The following is a 23,850-nucleotide window of genomic DNA, read 5'->3' on the forward strand; positions in this document are numbered from 1 at the left end:
GTTCGTTGGGTAGGGGTACTCGGGAGCACATAAAAATGCCTCTCATGCAGCCGACTGCATTTCGTTGGGGGATGTGAATGGGGGAAGTACGGGCGCTGCAGAAGTGGTGGGTTCCCAATTAGGATTGGCGAATGCAGCAGGAAGGGCACTATGGGCACGACGGGCCTGTGTTTGTCTTCTTGGTGGCAGCGGGACACTACTTGTGCTTGTCACCTCACCAGCTTGAACTGCACTTATGGGACTCGCCACGTCACCAAGTGTTACTGCAGTGCTGGTTTGACTACGACCGGGGTGTACTAGGCCGCTGGTGCTTGCCAGTTCAATAAAAAGCTTCCAAAAAAACTGTTAGCGATCGCAGGGATCAGGCCTGACTCTGCGAACGCTGCAGTTATGCGTTTAGTGTTTTGTAAGTGACAGTGATCGATCGATACTGCACTTGGGTGGGCTGGACTGGGCCGGGCGGAGGGGCAAAACGCAGGTGCTAGCAGGTATCTGGGTTGATCCCGCTAACACTGCGTTTTTGGGAACCCTAAACTGCTGGGGACGCTAGTATAGATCTGATCTGATCGGATCAGATATTGATCCGTTCAGATACTATACCACTAAAGGAGGCGTATGCTGCGTGCGTGGGTGTTAGCGGTACTGGCGCTAACCTGACGCTGCCTGGGGCCGGTGCTTGCTAGTTCACCAAAATGCTACCAAAAAAACTGTTAGCGATCGCAGGGATCAGGCCTGACTCTGCGAACGCTGCAGTTATGCGTTTAGTGCCTTGTAAGTGTCAGTGATCGATCGATACTGCACTTGGGTGGGCTGGGCTGGGCCGGGCGGAGGGGCACAACGCAGGTGCTAGCAGGTATCTGGGCTGATCCCGCTAACACTGCGTTTTTGGGAACCCTAAACTGCTGGGGACGCTAGTATAGATCTGATCGGATCAGATATTGATCCGATCAGATACTATACCACTAAGGGAGGTGTACGGTGCGTGCGTGGGTTTTAGCGGTACTGGCGCTAACCTGACGCTGCCTGGTGCTTGCTTGCCAGTTCACCAAAATGCTACCAAAAAAACTGTTAGCGATCACAGGGATCAGGCCTGACTCTGCGAACGCTGCAGTTATGCGTTTAGTGTTTTGTAAGTGACAGTGATCGATCGATACTGCACTTGGGTGGGCTGGGCGGAGGGGCAAAACGCAGGTGCTAGCGGGTATCTGGGCTGATCCCGCTAACACTGTGTTTTTGGGAACCCTAAACTGCTGGGGACGCTAGTATAGATCTGATCAGATCAGATATTGATCCGTTCAGATACTATACCACTAAGGGAGGCGCATGCTGCGTGCGTGGGTGTTAGCGGTACTGGCGCTAATCTGACGCTGCCTGGGGCGACGCATATCACCGCCGGGCGATCAGGGGGCTAAACCTTTATTAGGTAATAAACGGCGGGTGCCCTGACACTATAAAAAATAAACGAACTAACCTGCGTCACCCGTAACGGTTATACGGTGATCAGTGGTGAAAGGGTTAACTAGGGGGCAATCAAGGGGTTAAAACATTTATTAGGTAGTATATGGGGGTCCCTGTCACTATAAAACGCTGACGGCGAACCTAAATATTTACCTCACTAACTAGCGTCACCAGCGACACTAATACAGCGATCAGAAAAATGATCGCTTAGCAACACTGGTGACAGGGGGTGATCAAGGGGTTAAAACTTTATTAGGGGGGGTTAGGGGGGTACCCTAGACCTAAAGGGGGCTAATACTCACTGTCCCAACACTGTAACTGTCACAAACTGACACTATGCAGTAATCAGAAAAAAAAAAAAAAACCTGCTGGTGTCAGTTTGTGACAGGGGGGGGGGGGGTGATTGGGGGGGGATCGGGGGGCGATCGGGGGGGGGATCGGGGTGTTTTGTATGCCTGGCATGTTCTACTGTGTGTGTAGTGTGTTGTGCACTCACATTGATGTCTTCTCCCCTCGGCGCTGGAACGGAAAATACCGAGCCGAGGGGAGATGACATCATTTCCTTTGCTGCTGTTTAGCATACAGCAGCAAAGGAGTGTTCCCATTGGCCGGCGGCGATCGCGAGGGGGGGGGCCACGAACGGATGGCCTCCCCCTCATCTCGGATCGCCGGGGAACAGAACGGGACCGCTTCGGGCACCGGGGGGGGGTCCGATCGGACCCCCCACCCGCGAGAGGCAAATCACGTACATGTACGTGATTTTGCCTGCCCGTGCCGCCTTGCCGACGTAAATCGGCGTTAGGCGGTCCTTAAGTGGTTAAAAAATACAAATTGCTGCAAAAACGAATTACATGCTTTTCTGCAGCTTCTCCATTGAAGTATATTGAACCAAAAAAACACCGTTTTGCGTTAAAAAAAAAAAAAGTCCCTGACCCTTTCCAAATACGCAGCGGCTGAAAAAAAGTATAGTTGTGAACGTGTCCCATAGAAAACCATGTTAAATGAATTGTATTGTGTTTCTGAAAAAAGCACCAAAAAACACAAAGATGTAAACCAGGTCTAAAATGTTTAGTAACATAATGGGGTTAAAAAAAACTAAAATGAGCCCTTTATAGTACAAAAAAAGCAAATGATCACTACTGTAAGGGGTTCATTTTTTTACTGTAGAACTGTGAAAGTAATATTTACAGTAGCGATTATTTGCTCTTTTTGTACTATAAAGGGCTAATTTTATTATTTTTAACCCCATTATGTTACTGGCCGATTAATCGATTATGAAAATAGTAATCGATTAATTTCATAATCGATTAGTTGTCGATTAATCGATTAGTTGTTTCAGCCCTATGTGAAGCTCTGGTGAACTCCATGCCCAAGAGGGTTAAGGCAGTGCTGGAAAATAATGGTGGCCACACAAAATATTGACACTTTGGGCCCAATTTGGACATTTTCACTTAGGTGTGTACTCACTTTTGTTGCCAGCAGTTTAGACATTAATGGCTATGTGTTGCGTTATTTTGAGGGGACAGCATATTTACATTGTTATACAAACTGTACACTCACTACTTTACATTGTAGCAAAGTGTCATTTCTTTAGTGTTGTCATTTACAAAAATGTGAGGGGTGTACTGTTGGAGGGCAACATGGTCTAATGTCATCTTTCTGGGAGTTTCTACATATCTGTTTCCTATTCCCAAAATCAGCCATGCTGATACTTGCAGTTCCATAGCTCCAAAGGGTACAGAGGTTTGAGTTTCTTTCTGGTTGATACATCCAAGCATTTGCTTTCCTGGAGGGCGGTCTGGAATGTCGTTTCTCAGCTCTTGGCTCCAGACCGTCTATTGCTATAACGCAAACTTGAAAGGGACCATGGCTGACGGGATAATTGATATTTGTCACCCACCATCATCAAAGGATCAGCAGGCACCTAAAGATTAACATGGACAATGCTACCCCTAGAGGCCAATGTACAGCAGGACAGACAGTAATATAATCTGTTGAGAAGGACTGCCTCACAAATACTGTGATTCGTCAAAAGTCTAGATGGGATGGCAATGGGATGGGATGGTTTGGATGGTGTATGTTTGAAGCATAAAAGAACTGAATGAGTCCAAAAGCCCTCTCTCTGTCTCTGAGACGCATGGCTCTATCCACCATTTTGAGCAACATGGCTCCCTCTCTACCATTTTGAGTCCAGCCGAGGAGACCATGCAATTAGTATCTTTGATGTTCTTGTATTATATGTTCTGGTTATATGATTTGTAATATCTTTCTTTTGTATTCTCATGTTAGCGTTTTCCTATCTTCTTGGGAAATAAACAAAACTTTGTTTTATTAAGCCGTGTGCTTGATTTCATAGCTAACCTTGTATTATAGTGATATCAACAGTAACATGTGATCAGAGTTTTAACAGACTAGCTAACTAGGGGAATAGACAAGTTAATATATAGGTACAATAATATTTTCTGTATCAATTACTTCATGTACTCACTTTTGTGAGATACTGTAAATGGAATGATGAAAAAATGACTGAAGTTCCGATTTAACTGTTGTCTACTGTGTGAGACTTCAATTTTTTTTAGCATGCAATGCAGAGAAACACAGGAAAAAAAGGGGAGAGTGGCTTGTGTCTTGGACTTTAAGATATGGAATTTACAGGCAAGTCAAAAATCCTTTTAACTTAATCGTACAATACAAAACACAGGCTGGATATTCACAGACCCTGGAATATCCCCAAACAATGAATCAGAGGAATGCGCAACAACATAGCAAAAAGAACTGTGCCAATGGCCCCCAAAAAAATAGACAAGGGTCAAGGACCCAACAAGGGCAAAACAAAAAGTCAGTTTAATGGACAGAGGCCAAGCCTTTTAGATTTCTTTGGGATGCTTAGGAGTAGGGCACAAGAACGGAAGAACAAGGTTTCATTGAGCTGGAAGGCTGATACCACTTTAGGTAGAAAGAAGGGTCTTGGGCATTAGAATACTGTGGGGTTGGTTTACTAAAGGGATAATTACTGTTCACCTAGAAAGGTGAATGTTCACTATGCAAATAGTTTGTTGACTTAGCAAAATGAATGTTAGTAATTTGAGCTCACTTTTGAATTCCCAGTCATATGGTAATAAATATTCAGGTTTTTTTTTTACATTTACCTGGAACATGTTTGGGTATCCAGAGTGAACGTTTTCTTCTTTTTACCATCATTCACATTGCAAGTGAACATTAACTTTGCTAAGTGAACAGCCTCATGTCTGGCAGACATGATAGCCACCAGGAAGGCCAAGGGGGGTTTCCTAATGGGTTCCATCTGTGGTTTCTGCAGGGCAGAGTACGCCAGATCCCAAGGAAGCACAGGTTTGAAACTTGGACAAGGTTGAAACCTCTCCCTTAACAACTTGCCACCCAGGCTAATTCTGACACTCCTCTCCTACATGTAAAAATCATAATTTGTGTGCTAAAAAATTACTCAGAACCCCTAAACGTTATATATGTTTTTTTAGAGGAGACCCTGTGGAAAAAAATGGTGGTCATTGCAACTTTTTATCTTGCACGGTATTTGCGCAGCAATTTTTTCATGCATTTAAAAAAAACCTCACAGTAAAGTTAGCCCAAATTTTTTGAATAATGTGAAAGATGATGTTATGCCAAGTAAATAGATGCCTAACCTGTTATGCTTTAAAATTGCGCACACTTGTGGAATGGCACCAAACTTCAGTATTTAAAAATCCCTATAGGCAACGCTTTACATTTTTTTGCAGGTTATCTGTATAGTGTTGAGGAGGTCTACCGCTAGAATTATTGCTCTCAATCTAACGTTCACAGCGATACCTCACGTGTGGTTTGAACGCCCATTACATATGTGGGCACGACCTATGTATGCGTTTGCTTCTGCGAGCAAGCACGCAGGGAAAGGGGCGCTTTACATTTTTTTTTATTGTTTATTTTACTTTTATTTTTCTATTTTAACACTTTCCTCTTACATTTTTTTTTCTTTTTATTCCTATTACAAGGAATGTAAACATCCCTTGTAATAGGAATAGGGCATGACACCTCCTTAAAGCGAGATCTGGGGTCTATAAGTCTCCAGATCTTGCCTTTAGGCTGGGAAGCCTGAAATAAAAAAAATAAAAAATATGGGGGAGTCAGATATATCCCTGTCCTTCAAAGCCCGGAATTCAACTGCCAAGAACTAGTATAAAAATTAAACTAAATGAACAAAACATAACTGGATATTAATATTTATAGGTACAGTTGTGCTCATAAGTTTACATTCCCTGTCAGAATGTATGATTTCTTGGCCATTTTTCAGAGAATAAGAATGATAACACGAAAACAATTCTTTCACTCATGCTTAGTGTTTGGCTAAAGCTATTTATTATCAATCAACTGTGTTTGCACTTTTTAAATCATAATGACAACAGAAACTACCCAAATGACCCTGATCAAAAGTTTACATACCTTGGTGATTTTGGCCTCATAACATGCACACAAGTTTACACAAAGGGGTTTGAATGGCTATTAAAGGTAACCATCCTCATCTGTGATCTGCTTGCTTGTAATTAATGTGTCTGTATAAAAGGTCAATGAGTTGCTGGACTCCTGACAGACCCTTGCATCTTTCATCCAGTGTTGCACTGACGTTTCTGGATTTTGAGTCATGGGGAAAGCAAGAATATTGTCAAAGGATCTGCGGGAAAAGGTATTTGAACTGTATAAAACAGAAAAGGGATATAAAAAGATATTCAAGGAATGGAGAATGCCAATCAGCAGAGTTCAAACTCTAATCAAGAAGTGGAAAATGAGGGGTTCTGTTGAAACCAAAGTACAGTCAGGTAGACCAACTAAAATTTCAGCACAACTGCTAAAAAAATTGTTCGGGATGCAAAGAAAAACCGACAAATAACTTCAGGTGAAATACAGGACTCTCTGAAAACATGAGGTGTGGCTGTTTCAAGATGCACAATAAGGAGGCACTTGAAGAAAGATGGGCTGCATGGTCGAGTCGCCAGAAGAAAGCCATCACTACGCAAATGCCACAAAGTATACCCCTTTACAATACGACAAACAGCACAGAGACAAGCCTCAAACCTTCTGGCACAAAGTAATTTGGAGTGATGAGACCAAAATTGAGCTTTTTGACCACAACCATAAACACTACATTTGGAGAGGGGTCAACATGGCCTAAAATGAAAGGTACGCCATTCCTACTCTGAAACACAGAGATGGTTCGCTGATGTTTTGGGGATGTGTAAGCTACAAAAAAATACTGGAGGAACGTTTGCATTTATCAGCCAGGAAGCTGCGCATGGGACGTACTTGGACCATACAACATGACAATGATCCAAAACACAAGGCCAAGTCGATCTGGTGGCTACAGCAGAATGAAGTGAAGGTTCTGGGGTGGCCATCTCAGTCTCCTGATCTCAATATCATTGAGCCACTCTGGGGAGATCACAAAATGTGCAGTTCATGCAAGACAGCCCAAGAATTTACAGGAACTGGAGGCTTTTTGCCTCCAGTTCCTGTAAATTTAAAAAGAGTAATCACAGTTGATTGATAATAAATGGCTTCAGCCAAACACTAACCATGAGTGAAAGAAAAGTTTTTGTGTCATTATTCATATTTTCTGAAAAATGGCCAAGAAATCAAATTATGCCAGGGTTTGTAAACTTAGCACAACTGTAGATATTAACACAATGGATTGTTGATCCAGTGAATACCAATTGGCTGCTGGGTGATCATGAAGGAATATTTTTCTTTCCCACTGGAGAAAATAAGAAAGTTTTTTTATAGGGATTTTTTTGCCTTCCTCTGGATCAATAGGATTCTGTATACGGAAGATTTCTATTATGTTTTTCCATTGGTTGAACTAGATGGACTTATGTAACTGAGAAGCAGAATGGAGCAGGGTTCCTTGAGACAGCAGGTGTGAACTGATTTGGGAGGGGCCAGGGGTCGTCCACTAGAAGTTTGAGTATGTCTGCATCCCAAGTTCTTCTGTGCGAGTTAAGTGCAATGAGAATCGGGGATTACTTCTCTGTGGACCAGTCAGGGAAGAATCTGCACTAAGGGGGGGGGGGCAAATATTATCCTGAACAGGGTCCAGGGAATTACCAGAGCATCCAATGCTAGTACTAGCAGATCCTTGGCCTGACCACACACAAGATATTTATTTAACCTAGAGGCCAGGCTGTCCACTTCTCGAGTCCCCCATTTCAGACATAGAAGGTTGGAGATGACAGGATTGTCCTTGGTCCAGGCAGAGTCAACTGAGGAAATCCACCTAAATTGTCTACTTCCAGAATGTGAAAAGCAAAGCGTGCCAGACAGTATTTTTCCACCAAGGAGATGATCAGACCTACTTATTTAAAAGCTGCCTGGCTCAGATGTGATCACGGCTGATCTCTGGGGTGTACCGGTTTATGTAGCTGAGATAAGGAGCAGAGAACATGTTCTCTGCTTCTCATCACAGTACATGACTGTTCTGTCAGAAACAGCCAGTTTATAAAAGTGAGATCTGAAGATTTCACAGCCGTTACACTGAAATATCTCCCTTCCAGATTCACCAGCTCAGAGGTGGAGAATCTGGGAAAGAAGCTGGTGTGATTAGACGAAGAAGGCTTCTTTCTTCCTAATATCAGTCATATACAAGTGTGTGTGTGTGTAATTTTATATTATATATATATATATACACACACACACACACAATATATATATATACACATATATACATACATACACACACATTACACATGAATATCTATCGATCTATATATCTATATATATATATATATATATATATATTTAGTTATCACGTCTGAAAACATGTAATTACATGTTCTTTTAAACTTTAGTTTTACTTTCTGAACTCGGCTGCACCGTAATCTCACAATATCTCACGAGATTACAGGCAGCCCACCCACTTTTACACTGATCTCAGCCGTTTTCAGAGGAAACACTTCTCCTCTGTTCTCCCTCTGAGAACTGAAGTTCTCAGCTTCATAAACCGGCTGCAGGGGAGATAATTTTCCTCTGAGAACTGCCGAGAACTGAACTGAGAAAAAACTTCTCAGTTTAATAAATGTTCAGCAAAGCTGTAGGAACAGCTGCGTATAACCCCATCCCACTACCAACACGTCTCAGTTTTGTTAGCAAGCAACAGTAGAAGAGAATCATAAGAGCTTAGGGGAGGTACCTGGACTTTCACACTAAGTCAAAATATATTTTCTTAATTTTCCATTTCATGACACAGGAGTCTTCAAGGTACATCAGGACTTTCAAAAGTAGCACACCTGAGGAATACTGCAACAAAAGGCCAAGAGGCCCACAAAAACCAATAGGTTTACATAGGCCGCTCAGCAGAGCCTATAAAGCCACCTGAAATACCTTATGGTGGAACCTTGTCCCCAGCTGAGGCCTGAACAGTAAAACTCCATGAATGTAAAAACAGAAGACTAGATGGCAGCCTTGCAAATCTGAGAAACAGTGCCTGAATTAGAAAAAGCACAAGCAGCACTCGTGCGATGCGGGAACCAGCGCGATTACAGCGCTGGTTCCTGCATCGCATCTCTCCCGCAGGCAGTTCACACTGCCTTCTGTGAACCGCTGCTGGTGTGAATACATTGTTAATGACACCCCAGATCGGTTCACAGATTGCAGTGCAAACTGTGAACTCCCACAGGAATTAGATCGCATAGGTGAGAACACCCATGCAATCCGATTTCAGTAGGGGGGGGGGGGTAGTCCCTGCACCCTTTTTGTGCGAATTCAATGCAAATTCAGCCATACAACTGTGGCCGAACTCGCATTGCACAGACGTCGCATGTAATCTGCCCCACAGTGCTGGTGTGAATCACATGCAATGTCTGTGTTTGCACAAAAGTGAACCTAGGTTAAAGGGTCGTACATTTTAAAAAATAGCTGTTGATTTCACCTAGCGATAGTGGAGCGAGAAGCAGGGGCTTTCAGGAACAAAAAACAGGAACTTTGGACTGCCAAAGCGGAGTTGCAGCTGAGAATAACTCAAACAGTGCATACCAAATCCACAAAATGGAAAGAAAACCCTTTTAACATGTTTAGGAGCAGGACATGGAGATGGTACTAAAGTATCAAGGACCAAGATAAGAGCAAGCAGTTATAAAATATTATATGCTTTTACATATTAAAAGGGTATGTACACAAATGCCAGAAACCTGGTTGATAAAATAAAAGAACTAGAACTTCCAATACACACGGAGGACTTCGACATTTTGGGAAGGAAGAGACCCGTCTTGTTTTACAGTTAAAGATAGTGGGAAGGCAGGGCAATGGTATAATCATGGCGGACTTTAACTACCCTAATACTGATTCGGCAGACAGCACTGCACACTTAAAGGGTCGCCTTTTCTTGAACATAACGCAGAACAATTTGAAGTGTCAAATAGTGTAAGACCCAACTAGAGATAATGCTCAGCTGAACCTACCAATTGCAAACAATAGAGCTGGTTGCAAATATAAGTAGGATAACTTAGGAAACAGTGATCAGAGAGTAATTACATTTGCTGTAAATTATAGGAAAGGGAGAGACACGGGGGAGGAAGGATAAGTACACTTCGTTTTAAAACAGTAAACTATACTAAGCTGTGCTACACAATGTTACTAATTGGAATCAAGAGACGTGCGAGTGTTTTCAGGACATCTTCAACAAAAGGCATTCAGTGTATTCCACTGGACAACAATTATAAACAAACAAAAGTTAAACTTGGGAAGCTAAATAATAAAGGTGAAAAGACATATTACCAAGAAAAAAAAGATGTGACTGAATACTGAAGGGTCACAATCATCATTCCAAAACTACAAAGAATGTATTAGGAAATGCAAGGCTTAAATCAGGGCAGACAAAATAGATTATGGATTGTGGATTTATTTTATTTTCGGCTGGTAAAAAATGTTTCATGCTTGGCGTTCAGCTTTCACATTTTTCTTCTTTGCGTATTCATTTTTTTTTGCACAAATTCCCAGGGGATGATCACATGTGTACCTAAGAGCCCTTGCACACTGGAGCGGTTTGCAGGCGCTATTGCGCTAATAATAGTGCCTGCAAACCGCCCCGAAAGTGCCGCTGCTTTCATTCCAGTGTGCAAGCCCCGAGGGCTTGCACACTGGAGCGATGCGCTGGCAGGACGGTAAAAAAAGTCCTGCTAGCAGCATCTTCGGAGCGGTGAAGGAGCGGTGAAGGAGCGGTGTGTATACCGCTCCTTTACTGCTCCTGCCCATTGAAATCAATGGGACGGCGCGGCTATACCGCCGGCAAAGCGCCTCTGCAGAGGCGCTTTGCGGTGGTATTTAACCCTTTCTCGGCCGCTAGCGAGGGGTAAAACCGCCCCGCTAGCGGCCGCATACCGACGGTAAAACGCCGCTAATAATAGCGGCGTTTTACCGCCGACGCCGCCCCCCGCCCCAGTGTGCAAGGGCTCTAAATCACTACTGACATAGAATCATGTTAGTGGGTATCCTCCTAAAACATTGCATACACCCACCTGCACAGCAAGACGTATCCACAACATAAATTCTATAATGAATTACCAGTTCTAATTTGTTTGCAAATAAATTACATAAAACACGGCATCCAATTAGCAGAACATTTTAAAATCTGTCAATTTGAAAGAGGCTGGTTCACATATGTGCATTTGCCCAAAAACGAGTGTGTTCTGGGCATTGCGGTGTGAATTGCAGGCACATAATCTTCTATAGGAACGCATCTGATTCGCATATGCGTTCTGTTGTGAAAAAGAATTCTCTCCCCCTCCTCCTGCTCAGCTGATCTGCAGATACAACGGAGAGGAATTGCTAAACAGCTGCTTTTTCTCTCTGCAGAGAAAACGGAGCTGGAATTCACACTGCACATGTGTGAATCCAGCCTATTAGAGGGCCCTTTATATGCTTATATACACTCACTGGCCACTTTATTAGGTAGACCTGTTCAATTGCTTGGTAACACAAATTGCTAATCAGCCAATCACATGGCAGCAATTCAATGCCTTTATACATCTAGATGTGGTGAAGACAACTTGCTGAAGTTCAAAACGAGCATCAGAATGGGGAATTTAAGTGTCTTTGAACGTGGCATGGTTGTTGGTGCCAGATGGGCTGGACTGAGTAATTCAAAAACTGCTGATGTACTGGGATTTTCACACACAACAATATCTAGGGTTTACAGAGAATGGTCAGAGAAAGAGAAAATATCCAGTGAGCGGCAGTTGTGTGGACGAAAATGCCTTGTTGATGTCAGAGCAGAATGGGCAGACTACCGGTTGATTACCATTTCTGAATGCACAACACATCGAACCTTGAAGTAGATGGGCTACAGCAGCAGCAGAAGACCATACTCCACTGTCAGCTAAGAACAGGAAACTGAGGCTGAGGCTACAGTTCGCACAGGCTCACCAAAATTGGACAATAGAGGATAGAGGAATCTGACGAAACAGGGGCTTTTATATAACCCATGACCATACTGTTATTTGTTTTTTGAGAAACTAAGGCTAACTGTCACAAAAATTAAGTCCTGCAATTTCAGCTTCAAAACATAACAGTAAAAGCTCATTTAAAAACAAATGTATGCAACAAAACCTATGGAAAACTGATTCAGAAAATTGAAAATCAGACCATGTATATTATTAACCAAAGAGTAAACATGAAAACTATATATCAGTACTACATCTAAATCAAGGGCCATTTTTATATTTCTGCTAAAATCACATTGAGTGTTAAAAAAAGAACATAGATAAAGGGATAAATCGAGATTCAGGTATAATTCAGGGGACAATCCCATAAAGGGGGCAGCAGGTGGTATCAGTGCTAGTGTATACAGGTGTGTGGGATGAGATTTACAGGCAATTTCCATGCATTCACAACAAACTGCGTGGATGGATAAAGCACAGCACAAACAGATCTGAAACCAGATTTAAACTATCTTATATTATTGCCCATGCACTAAACCTTGGATTTTCACCAACTGTAAATAGAAATAGTTCCAAACAACTAGAGGACAGTTGTATTTTTGGGGTGGATTGGCTACTTGCCTCCCTGGATTCACCAAGCTCTGAGTAAAAGGAAACATTCCCTTTAGCCAAAAAAAAAAAAAAAAAAAAAGGGGGGGGGGGGGTCATCTTACCTGAAAAGATATTGTTTCCGGCAAGTAAGATTCTATTAACACAAGTTTTGTTATATTTCTTAATTAAAATTAATTTCATTGTGCCGTATTTCCAAAGCTACTCCTGTGTGCTTGTAGAGTGGAAGAGTAGAAAGCTGTAGCAATGTGCATCATTATTCAAGATTATCTTTCTAAATTACCAGATCAAGGATAGTCACAACCCCCACTAGAAAATTGCATCTCAAACATCAAATGATTTAGAGAGATTATATGTAGCGTAATATTTGGGGGGGGGGGATTAATTTTAATACAACAGAGATCCTGAATTTCAGATGAACACATAGAAAATAAAGGTGGATGGGAAGAGGAAAATGCAAAAGCAACATATCTGTATCAGCTTATCTTTATAAGATGTACCTACTAAAGTAATGAATCCGTATGTGATATTCAATAGCAACAAAGAAACTGAAAAAATCTATTCTTCTACATCATGATAGCATAAACAATGTTCTGCTCTAAAGTAAATCTAATCAAAAAGGCAGCCAAAAGGCATCAGGAGAACACTTAGTCTGATCAATATACGTCTCAATCTCTACAGATAACTCTCAATATACCCAGCAGTTGTAGAACTACAACACCCTGTATGCACTACCAAATGGATTTAGAGGTAGGTGTTCAAAGTCTGAACATCTGAAGACTCGTTTATACCTGTTTTTCTCTCTAAAGAACACTAATAGGACAGTTTTTTTCTCTTTGATGCAAAGTGCTGAAGGCTGTAAAGCTATGGTGTTCATATGTATTGATATTGGAGAGTCAGCCTCTATCTATCCACACACACACAGGGCTTTTTTTCTGGCAGAACGCCACCTCTGCCAAAGCATTCCTTTCTCTCCTCCTAGTTGTACAGATGCGCCCTGCCCTGCTGCCCGCGGAGGGATCAAACACGGGGGCACCTCCAGCAGAGAACTCCCCCCGTATTCTGTGTGTAGCCCCGGCTCCTCCTCCTATGTAGCCTGCTGCCATTGCCCTGAGGGATGGAATGGCTGCAGCTTGTAAGAGTGGAGGGCGGAGAGATGTGTACTCCGTGGCTCTGTCCCGCCTCTCAGTGCTGTCAGGGAGATCGGTTTGGCGCCGTGTGTCATGGTATCTGATTGAGTGATCGTGGATAGTGGAAGGTAGCCAGGCGTTCCTCCTACTCCTCACTAGCCTCATGTAAACTGGACTGGTCTGTTACTGTTGTGAGCAAAATGCTGCTGAATGAGGTTGTGCTGCGGACTGGGCTGGATGGTCTGCGAACTGTGCTGGGTGGTCTCTTTGCTGGGTGACCTCTTTGCTGTGCAGTCTCTTTGCTGGGTGACCTCTTTGCTGTGCAGTCTCTTTACGGGCTGTCTCTTTGCTCGACTGGACTGGGCTGTCTCTTTGCTCGACTGGACTGGGCTGTCTCTTTGCTCGACTGGACTGGGCTGTCTCTTTGCTCGACTGGACTGGGCTGTCTCTTTGCTCGACTGGACTGGGCTGTCTCTTTGCTCGACTGGGCTGTCTCTTTGCGCGACTGGACTGGGCTGTCTCTTTGCTCGACTGGACTGGGCTGTCTCTTTGCTCGACTGGACTGGGCTGTCTCTTTGCTCGACTGGACTGGGCTGTCTCTTTGCTCGACTGGACTGGGCTGTCTCTTTGCTCGACTGGACTGGGCTGTCTCTTTGCTCGACTGGACTGGGCTGTCTCTTTGCTCGACTGGACTGGGCTGTCTCTTTGCTCGACTGGACTGGGCTGTCTCTTTGCTCGACTGGACTGGGCTGTCTCTTTGCTCGACTGGACTGGGCTGTCTCTTTGCTCGACTGGACTGGGCTGTCTCTTTGCTCGACTGGACTGGGCTGTCTCTTTGCTCGACTGGACTGGGCTGTCTCTTTGCTCGACTGGACTGGGCTGTCTCTTTGCTCGACTGGACTGGGCTGTCTCTTTGCTCGACTGGACTGGGCTGTCTCTTTGCTCGACTGGGTTGGGCTGTCTCTTTGCTCGACTGGGTTGGGCTGTCTCTTTGCTCGACTGGGTTGGGCTGTCTCTTTGCTCGACTGGGTTGGGCTGTCTCTTTGCTGGACTGGACTGGGCTGTCTCTTTGCTGGACTGGGCTGGGCTGTCTCTTTGCTGGACTGGGCTGGGCTGTCTCTTTGCTGGACTGGGCTGGGCTGTCTCTTTGCTGGACTGGGCTGGGCTGTCTCTTTGCTGGACTGGGCTGGGCTGTCTCTTTGCTGGACTGGGCTGGGCTGTCTCTTTGCTGGACTGGGCTGGGCTGTCTCTTTGCTGGACTGGGCTGGGCTGTCTCTTTGCTGGACTGGGCTGGGCTGTCTCTTTGCTGGACTGGGCTGGGCTGTCTCTTTGCTGGACTGGGCTGGGCTGTCTCTTTGCTGGACTGGGCTGGGCTGTCTCTTTGCTGGACTGGGCTGGGCTGTCTCTTTGCTGGACTGGACTGGGCTGTCTCTTTGCTGGACTGGACTGGGCTGTCTCTTTGCTGGACTGGGCTGTCTCTTTGCTGGACTGGGCTGTCTCTTTGCTGGACTGGGCTGGGCTGTCTCTTTGCTGGACTGGGCTGGGCTGTCTCTTTGCTGGACTGGATTGTCTCTTTGCTGGACTGGACTGGGCTGTCTCTTTGCTTGAGGGGGCTGCAGCTGTCTCTTTGATGTACTGGACTTGGCAGTCTCTTTGATGTACTGGGCTGCAGCTGTCTCTTTGCTGGACTGGACTGCGCTGTGGCTGCCTCTTTGATGTACTCGGTTCCCTGTTCTCTAAAAGGGGCAGTTCTAGGAGTGTGACCTGGGGGGGGGGGGGGGGGGGGCGTTGTTCGCGCATACACAAGAAGATTTGTTCACATATGATTATTATGGACATTTTTGATGGTTTATTTTATTTTGCACTTTATTAATTAGATACACATTGTATATTATTAATTTGATTTTTGTATTGTTTTCTTTGCGCCCTTCATATATATATTTTTGCATTGGTATTAGTTTTCCATTAATTTTAGGTGCAGTATAGGTATATAATCAACAAATAGTTTTTTTGTATTGTGGCGCTGAGACCCAACACTTTCCCCCTCACAATAAACCATTTATAGTGATAAGATTGGCGCTGGTCCACACATCAATCCAAAAAACCCTCAATCTAAAATTATCAGTGATACGAACATATTTATGTATGTATATATATTGTGACAAATGAGAAAACTCAAATATACGCGCCCCTCTTGAGTCTTCACCACTGCGCTCAAATGCCAGGTGGAGGGGTGCTTACCCCCTACACAAGAGAAAGTCCTAATGCAATGGCTATAGAGCTGCCACTCTAAAATTATGTAAACTATGCAAAACCTTTCTATTACTTGCAAATAATCCTGGGCTATATTAGTACTTGCAAGACAGAAAAAGTGGCACTAAATAGCGGTGTAGCTCCTAGCTGAAGTGCAAAGCAATAATCTAATGTTCCAACAAATACAACATAATAAAAGTTCTCATTGGTGTGAGAAAATAAACATTCAAAATCCCTGTACAGGTGTATCAAACACACAGCACTATATAAAAAAAGACATGAACTCTAAATAATAGTCCATAAATATTCCCAAGGCAGGACACCGTGCAGGAAAGGTGAGGTCTCTGAAAACAATCCACCAATTCACTCAGTGTTAGTGATTCCTCTCCCCTTGAATTCCACACTCACCAGCTCCATATGCCTCACACTCTCGTGTTTTGGCAATCAGGCATAAGTGTAGGTTGGTCAGTGAAGGGTCAAAGGATCCAGATTCTTTTATAATCCGGGTGTTACCTCAATTCATAAAAAGAACTCAAGATAGTGTGATACCGTAAAATAAGTGAATTTATTCAATTTAAAACTTAAATCATTGCACTCACATGAACAATTCTTGATAAAAGCCAAACTTATTTTACGGTATCACACTATCTTGAGTTCTTTTTATGAATTGAGGTAACACCCGGATTATAAAAGAATCTGGATCCTTTGACCCTTCACTGACCAACCTACACTTATGCCTGATTGCCAAAACACGAGAGTGTGAGGCATATGGAGCTGGTGAGTGTGGAATTCAAGGGGAGAGGAATCACTAACACTGAGTGAATTGGTGGATTGTTTTCAGAGACCTCACCTTTCCTGCACGGTGTCCTGCCTTGGGAATATTTATGGACTATTATTTAGAGTTCATGTCTTTTTTTATATAGTGCTGTGTGTTTGATACACCTGTACAGGGATTTTGAATGTTTATTTTCTCACACCAATGAGAACTTTTATTATGTTGTATTTGTTGGAACATTAGATTATTGCTTTGCACTTCAGCTAGGAGCTACACCGCTATTTAGCGCCACTTTTTCTGTCTTGCAAGTACTAATATAGCCCAGGATTATTTGCAAGTAATAGAAAGGTTTTGCATAGTATGTATATATATTACCACATATGTAATAAACAAATTGTGCAAAAAAATATATAAAGTGCTAGTGCTTGTCCAAGTGCAAAAAAACTTTTGTGCAATATTATTAAAGTGCTAAAGTATAAATTAAAAAAAATCAAATCGACAAATATATAGGCGCAAAATCATAAAAACATTAAACTTGTGGAAAAAAAAAACGCCTTTGTTTATGTTTAGACCCCTTTCACACTGATGCGTTTTTCAGGCGCTACAGCTCTAAAAATAGTGCCTGTAAAGCACCTGAAAAAAGCCTCAGCTGCAAACCCAGTGTGAAAGCCAGAGTGCTTCACACTGGGGCGCTGCGCTGGCAGGGCGTCACAAAAAGTCCTGCCAGCAGCTTCTTTGCAGCGGTGGAGGAGCGCTGCTCCTGCCCATTGAAAATAATGGGGCAGCGCCGTGATATCGCCGGCACAGTGCCACTGCAGCGGCGTTTTGCAGGCGGATTTAACCCCTTTTCGGCCGCTAGCAGGAAGTTAAAACCGCCCCGCTAGCGGCCGAATAGCGCCGCTAAAACGCCAGTAAAGTGGCGCTAAAAATAACGCCACTTTACCACTGAAGCCTGGGGCAGCTCAGTGTGAAAGGGGTCTTAAGTGAATTTAATGCTCCACCACTGTGTGAATCCTTCACCGCTCTCACGAAAATGGACTCACCAGATCAATATACTGGTGAAATTATAGTTTAGCTGGAATACCACAATATTTCCAAACGATCATCAGTCACTAACTTCGAATAAGTTAGATTTCCCTTTCACAGATCACAGGATGTTATGGGGAAGATAAAAAAAAGGAAGGAAGGAGGCTCCCATAGTGTAAACATTTCTAACAGGCTTGTTAAAAAACATCTGTAATTCATTCACATTTGAAGAGTGCCTGCCCGGCACTAGGGAGTAACATGCTCAGCTGTTTTTAGCTGTTCACCACTGGGCTTGCCATAGACCGCAAGTGTGAGCTGGCATACGCGATGTTATCAGCGTCCTTGCTCCGCCCTACGTCCGTTTCGTCATGTGAGGTCTTCAAGGAGTGGCCGTTGAATTTGTTTATTACACGTGTGGTATTATATATACATAAATATGTTCGGATCACCGATCATTTTAGATTGAGTATTTTTTGGATTGATGTGCGGACCAGCCCCACTCTTATCACTATACATTGTAGATAATCTGCCTTCCAATTGTCCACTCCCATGATGTGAACAGCAGAAAGGGCTGGACACGGTTTCTCTGCCCATGTCATGATAAGTCTTACTTCCATTAAGGTTGCCTGACTCCTGGTACCCCCTTGCTGGTTGATATAGGACACAGCTGTGGCATTGTCTGACTACTCCTCATCAAGTAACCCTGAAGAAGTGGGGGGTCCATAAATTCAAAGCTGAATCTATTGCCCTGAGTTCCAAAATGTTGATAGGGAGCTTCGCTTTCTTGGGTACCCATATTCCCTAAACTGAGTGGGATCAGAACACTGCTCCCAATCCTATGATACTGGCATCCATAGTCATCACCCTCCATGGGTGTGATAGAAATGACTTCCCATTGTCAAGGCTGGATTGGAAATCCAAGAAAAGAAGGAAATTCTTTTGCTTGACAGAAGAGGTGCATAAGGAGGAGATCAAGAGGAGGATGCTTATTTCCGGCCAACAAGACGCTGCACTGGAGAGGCCTCAAATAAAATTGAGCAAAGGGTATGGTCTCGAATAATAGGGTTACTATGAGGCCCACAACTATCAGAGGATCTCATTGGGGGTCGTCTCTGATCTTAAGATCCAAGCATGCGATCTTAGAGAGAGAATTATGTTTTCTGGAAGAAAGACTTGGCCTGGGCTATGTCCAGCATGAGGACTGAGTATTCTAGGTGAAGGGAAGGCTGGAGAGCAGACCTTTGAAAGCCAATTACCTAAAGAATCTGAATAGTCCTTTGGACACATTTAGACAGTTGAAGGGGAGATGAATCCCTTAGGAGGAGGTCATCCAGTACCCTATTATCTGAATGTTCTGAGTTAAGAGGGCAAGAAGAGGTGCAAGTACCTTTGGAATGCACAGCGCTTTACAATAAAAAGGAGACAGTATCGTTACAATACAATAAAATACAAGAAGGTTACAACGGCCCTGCTCATAAGAGCTTACAATCTAAGGGTGGGGCAAATGGTATAAAAAAGTAATAACTGTGGGGGATGAGCTGATGGAAAAGTTAAAAGTTCAGTTGTTAGTTGGAGGCAGGATAGGCTTCCCTGAAGAGATGAGTTTTCAGGGATTGCTTGAAGGTGGCTAGAGTAGGAGATAGCTGGACAGATTGAGGTAGAGAGTTCTAGAGGAAGAGAAAGGCTCTGGAGAAGTCCTGGAGACAAGCATGGGGAGAGGAGATGAGAGAAGTTTGGTAACCACTTCAGTAGTAGCCAGGTCAAAAGAGGAAAGTATTAAAAGTGCTGTTAGACAGGGTATGTTAAGTGGGGAAGATATCTGTACAGTGGAGATGTCCTCGTGAATTGCATCAATCTTGATTTTGAAGTGATTGGCAATCTTTTGGAAAGTGACTGAGTTAGTGGGTGGAAGCGGGAGGACAAAGTAGAGAGTTAAAAAGGTAGAGAAGAGCCAACAAGGACTTGATGACAGGAATCTTATTTTAGAAGGACAGAATTGTATAGGGTGAAGTCCTGAAGGGATTTAGCTTTACACCACAGTCGCTCAAGAGCACAGCTATGTCTTGTGAGATTTTTGGTGTTGTTAGTTTGCCAAGGTTGCAACAGTAGGGTTCTGATTCTGCTTGTAGTTAGGGGAGCGAGTGCATTCAATAAGGATGAGAGTGAACTGTTGTAGACAGAGGTGGCCAGGTTTGGACTGGACAGGGGTCAGATTTTGTCAAAGGGGTGGTCAGTAGCAGAATACAGAAACAAAGGGTTAAATAGCAAAGGTACAAGTAATCATTTGATGCTTGGAGGGATAGGTGGTTAAAGACAAAGACATTGTGAAACTGAGGCGGTTGTGATCAGAGAGAGGAAAGGGGGTATTGAGGAGGTTGCCAGGACTGCAAAGATGGGAAAATATAAGGTCATGGGTGTTACCATCGGAGTGAGTGGAAGTGTGTGCCCATTGTGTTAGGTCAAAAGATGACGTGAAGTTGAGATGTAGCCAGGCTGTTAACATTAACAGGGACGTTAAAGTCACAAAGAATGATGATGGGTACTTTAGAGGAGAGAAAGTAGGGGAGCCAGGCAGAGAAATCATCAAAAAAGCCTGATACTGGTCCAGGAGATTGGGGGGGGGGGCTGTTTTTTGGAATCAGGGAGATAGAAATTAAACTGACTGGATTGCAGCTGTTGCCAGAGGAGGAAGAGTGCCGGATGTGGGGGTTGCTGTTAGAAAATGGAGGGCCAGGATTGGGTAAAATGTCCCCAGAGATTAGTAGAAGGAGGGTGAAAATGGAAACATTTGAATGAAGATGCCCTGGAGGTAGCAGAGATACCAGATAGATGGAAGGAGTCAGAGCCAGATGGAGCCACATGAAACATACTGACCCCCAGGAGATGCACTTCACGGTGGGGGCTGTGCCCGGGTTATCTCCTACCTAAAGAAGACACTCGAGACCCCTCACCCCCTACAACCCCTCCACCCATCGCTGAGATATGGCCTGCTGACACATACATGGGAACCCTCACTATAAACTAGGAGAGGGTACTAGCAAAGACTACTCCACAGCACTCACCAGTTCACGTCACAGAACCCCCTAGGGTCAAAGATGTCACAGACAAGCACTGCCCAATCAGAACTGTTCCGATCTATCCTAGCATCCCTAAGGAAATAAGGGGAAGAAAACACTGGCTTTCGAAATTCCGGACCACTGCACGGGCAGTGAAAGCTAATCATCCATGGAGGCATGTGCAGTGGTGACCAGGGGAGGTGGGGAGGGTGTGGTGTATTAGTTGGTCGATGCACTGGGTCAGCATTAGGAGGTTTAAAGCAGGTGGTGAGTAGACCTATCACCTCCCACACTGCCTGTAAAACACCCTCCAAATATGACCCACCACACATTGCTTTTCAGAGGGGCAGCAGTATAGCTGCATGTGTGAACCAGCCTAAAATGTGAATAGTACAAGACGGGAAACCAGATGTTTTGTGTCACCTTTGTTTGCATTTTAGATTTCACACTCTTTACTGCTCATGTATAAGTGAATAATACAGCACATACCATTATCGAATACAATAAGGAAAATGGCAAGTCAGTTGTACTCACAGAGATTCACTGCATTCACACAGTTTGTCACAGCAAGTTACAGCGCACATCTACAGAGGAATTCCCAGGAGTCTAGGATATAGTGTGCACAGGGAAGAGGGCAGACTCCTACAGAGAACTCTTACTCATCCATATAAAATAAGAAGCTATTACGTGTGCTTGTATATTGGATCACACTGCACAGACACTAGTCTGAGTAACATGTCAAGCACCGCAAGAGGATTTACTGAGTCCTAAGATTCAGTGTGCACAAGAGTGCAGACTGTTTGGTTAACTCTTTCCAATCTAAAATAAAGTGCTTATATGGAACCACACAGTGGGAAGGAGGAGAAAATTAAAATTAAAAAAGCAGCACAGGTTTTTTTTGTTTTTTTTTCACCAAGCACCAGATGGCACAGAAAATTGTGAGGCTGAAGTTCTGCTTTTAATTTTGTCATCCTGAAATGGTCTGCCAACAGTGCACATGAAAAAGTAACAATTTAATAAAGCAAACACTCACCTATGCAAACGTCTATCTTTCCTTTAATTGCTGCTTCATGTAGAGGGGTATAGTTCCAATTGTCTCTTGCATTGGGGTCTGCACCTTGGCAAAGCAGAAGGGTCACAACCTCTGCATGTCCAAACGAACAGGCATTGTGTAGTGGAATAAGGCCTCCATCATCTCTAGCGTGAACATTCGCTCCGGTCTGCAGCAAATGCTCCACAACATCCTTTCTACCGAAACCTACAAACAGAAAAAAAATTACAGTACATAAAAATACAGCAATTGCCTTTTTATTGACATAGATAAGATGATACACAAAATGCCTAAAGATTATCAGTATCTTTGTTACAAGTTGCCCTTTAATGCAGTCCCCCCACCCCCGAGTGCAGCCCACCTGGAGAAATGTCGAAGTCCTTAATTCAATAATCTTCACTATGTGCAGAGCAGCACAGCTTCAGAAGGCATCCAAGCCACACCTGTTTAAACCTGTGCATGCACTTGAAGCATTCCTATTCATTCCTACTTTGGCCCCATACACTCTATTAGATTTTCTGCAGATTTTTGTCTTCAGATTTACCAAATACATGTAGTGCAAGGGCCTGCCTGACTGCATACAAATTGAAACTCTTAAGGTTTGACCTCATATTATATGGTTTTGGTAAAGCTGAAGACAAAAATCTGCAGAAAATCTAATAGTTGTATGGGGTCTAAGGCTGGAGCAGCCAGAAGCTGAAGCAGTTGTGCATGGCAACCAATCAGCTTCTAACTTTCATTTTCATAGTTTAACGGAATCTATGGTCACAGCTTTCAATTTATATCATCAGCATTTTAATAAGCATACAAAAAATTGTCATTATTGAAAATCCAATGTAAACTTACTTGAAAAATCTACTTTCATATTGTGATTGCTGCCTGTCTGCTGGCCATCTCCTCCACAACTTGCTGGATTCCCTGTATGCGTTGCAGCTTCTCCTATGTTGTTTACTTTCAATTTCTAAGGACTACAAATCCAATGGTACCTTGCTGCCTGAAAGCTGAAAATCCTATACAGACTCCTGAAACGTCTCCTCCCTGCACCTTTGTAGTTCCCCTGATATTAATTGTAATGAAACACATTTGGTGGAGCCAACTATCTGGTGTTACGATTAAGGATGCGCTCCAGCGTGTTCGCATGCTGCACGTGCTGAGCCCGCCAGGAAGTCGGCACTGCGCTGCGCTAATCACAGGCAGTGAGACATTTCCCGATCTTTGCAGCCGCACATCGAGAAATGTCTCACTGCTTGTGATTAGCGCTGTGCAGTGCCGACTTCCTGGCGGGCTCTACACATGCAGCATGCGAACACGCCGGAGCTCGTCCTTAGTTACGATGCACACAAGCCAAGCGGCGGTGATATGCCTAAGGCCCCATGTACACGGGACGCTGCTAAACGGACGTTCAGAGGCAGTTGGACGCTTTTTTCAACTGCCCCTGAACTCATTCAATGTTATCTTATGTGACCATGTACACAGTCTCGTTTATTGGCGTTTTTTAGGCAGTTGCGTTTAACAGCGTTTCTTTGAAAGCCAATAAATGGGTTGACGCCAAAGATTTCCACGTTTCAGACGCTAAACGCGACTAAACGCGGTGCCCTATTTTTTTTACATTAAAAATCTCAAAAATGATGGTAAATGATGAAAAACCATTAAAAAAATATTTTAAAAAATTGTAATTGCTTGCAATGATTCATAGACCATTTATATACCCTAATGAGCCCTTGATCCAATCCAATACACCACTAGCATTGCGGTTATCCGAAGTATAATTGGAATTTGACCCATATGTTGTTAGATTTGAACAAGCAAATTGTGGCAGGTGACGTGGCAAGTGGACAATCCACAACTTGTGGCAGGTGACGTGGCAAATGACAATCCCCAACTTGTGACAGGTGACAAGTGACAATCTGCAATGTGTGGCAGATAACGTAACAGGTGGACAATCTGCAACTTGTGGAGGTGACGTGGCAAGTGGACAATCCGCAACTTGTGGCAGGTGATGTGGCAAGTGGACAATCCGCAACTTGTGGTAGGTGACGTAGCAAGTGGACAAGCT

At 43.7% G+C, this 23,850-nt stretch overlaps 1 protein-coding gene across 2 annotated transcripts in view; it reads right to left on the bottom strand.

Annotated features, from left to right (window-relative positions):
* TNKS (tankyrase) overlaps positions 1-23,850 on the bottom strand; it is a gene marked incomplete in the record, with an annotated part of 313,626 nt that overhangs the window by 238,727 nt on the left and 51,049 nt on the right. For both annotated transcript variants that reach the window (XM_073598540.1, XM_073598531.1), the window contains 1 exon segment: positions 21,777-22,001. In XM_073598540.1, the coding sequence (XP_073454641.1) occupies positions 21,777-22,001 (225 nt within the window).

Source organism: Aquarana catesbeiana, linkage group LG01 (assembly GCF_042186555.1).
Source record: "Aquarana catesbeiana isolate 2022-GZ linkage group LG01, ASM4218655v1, whole genome shotgun sequence".
NCBI lineage: Eukaryota > Metazoa > Chordata > Amphibia > Anura > Ranidae > Aquarana > Aquarana catesbeiana.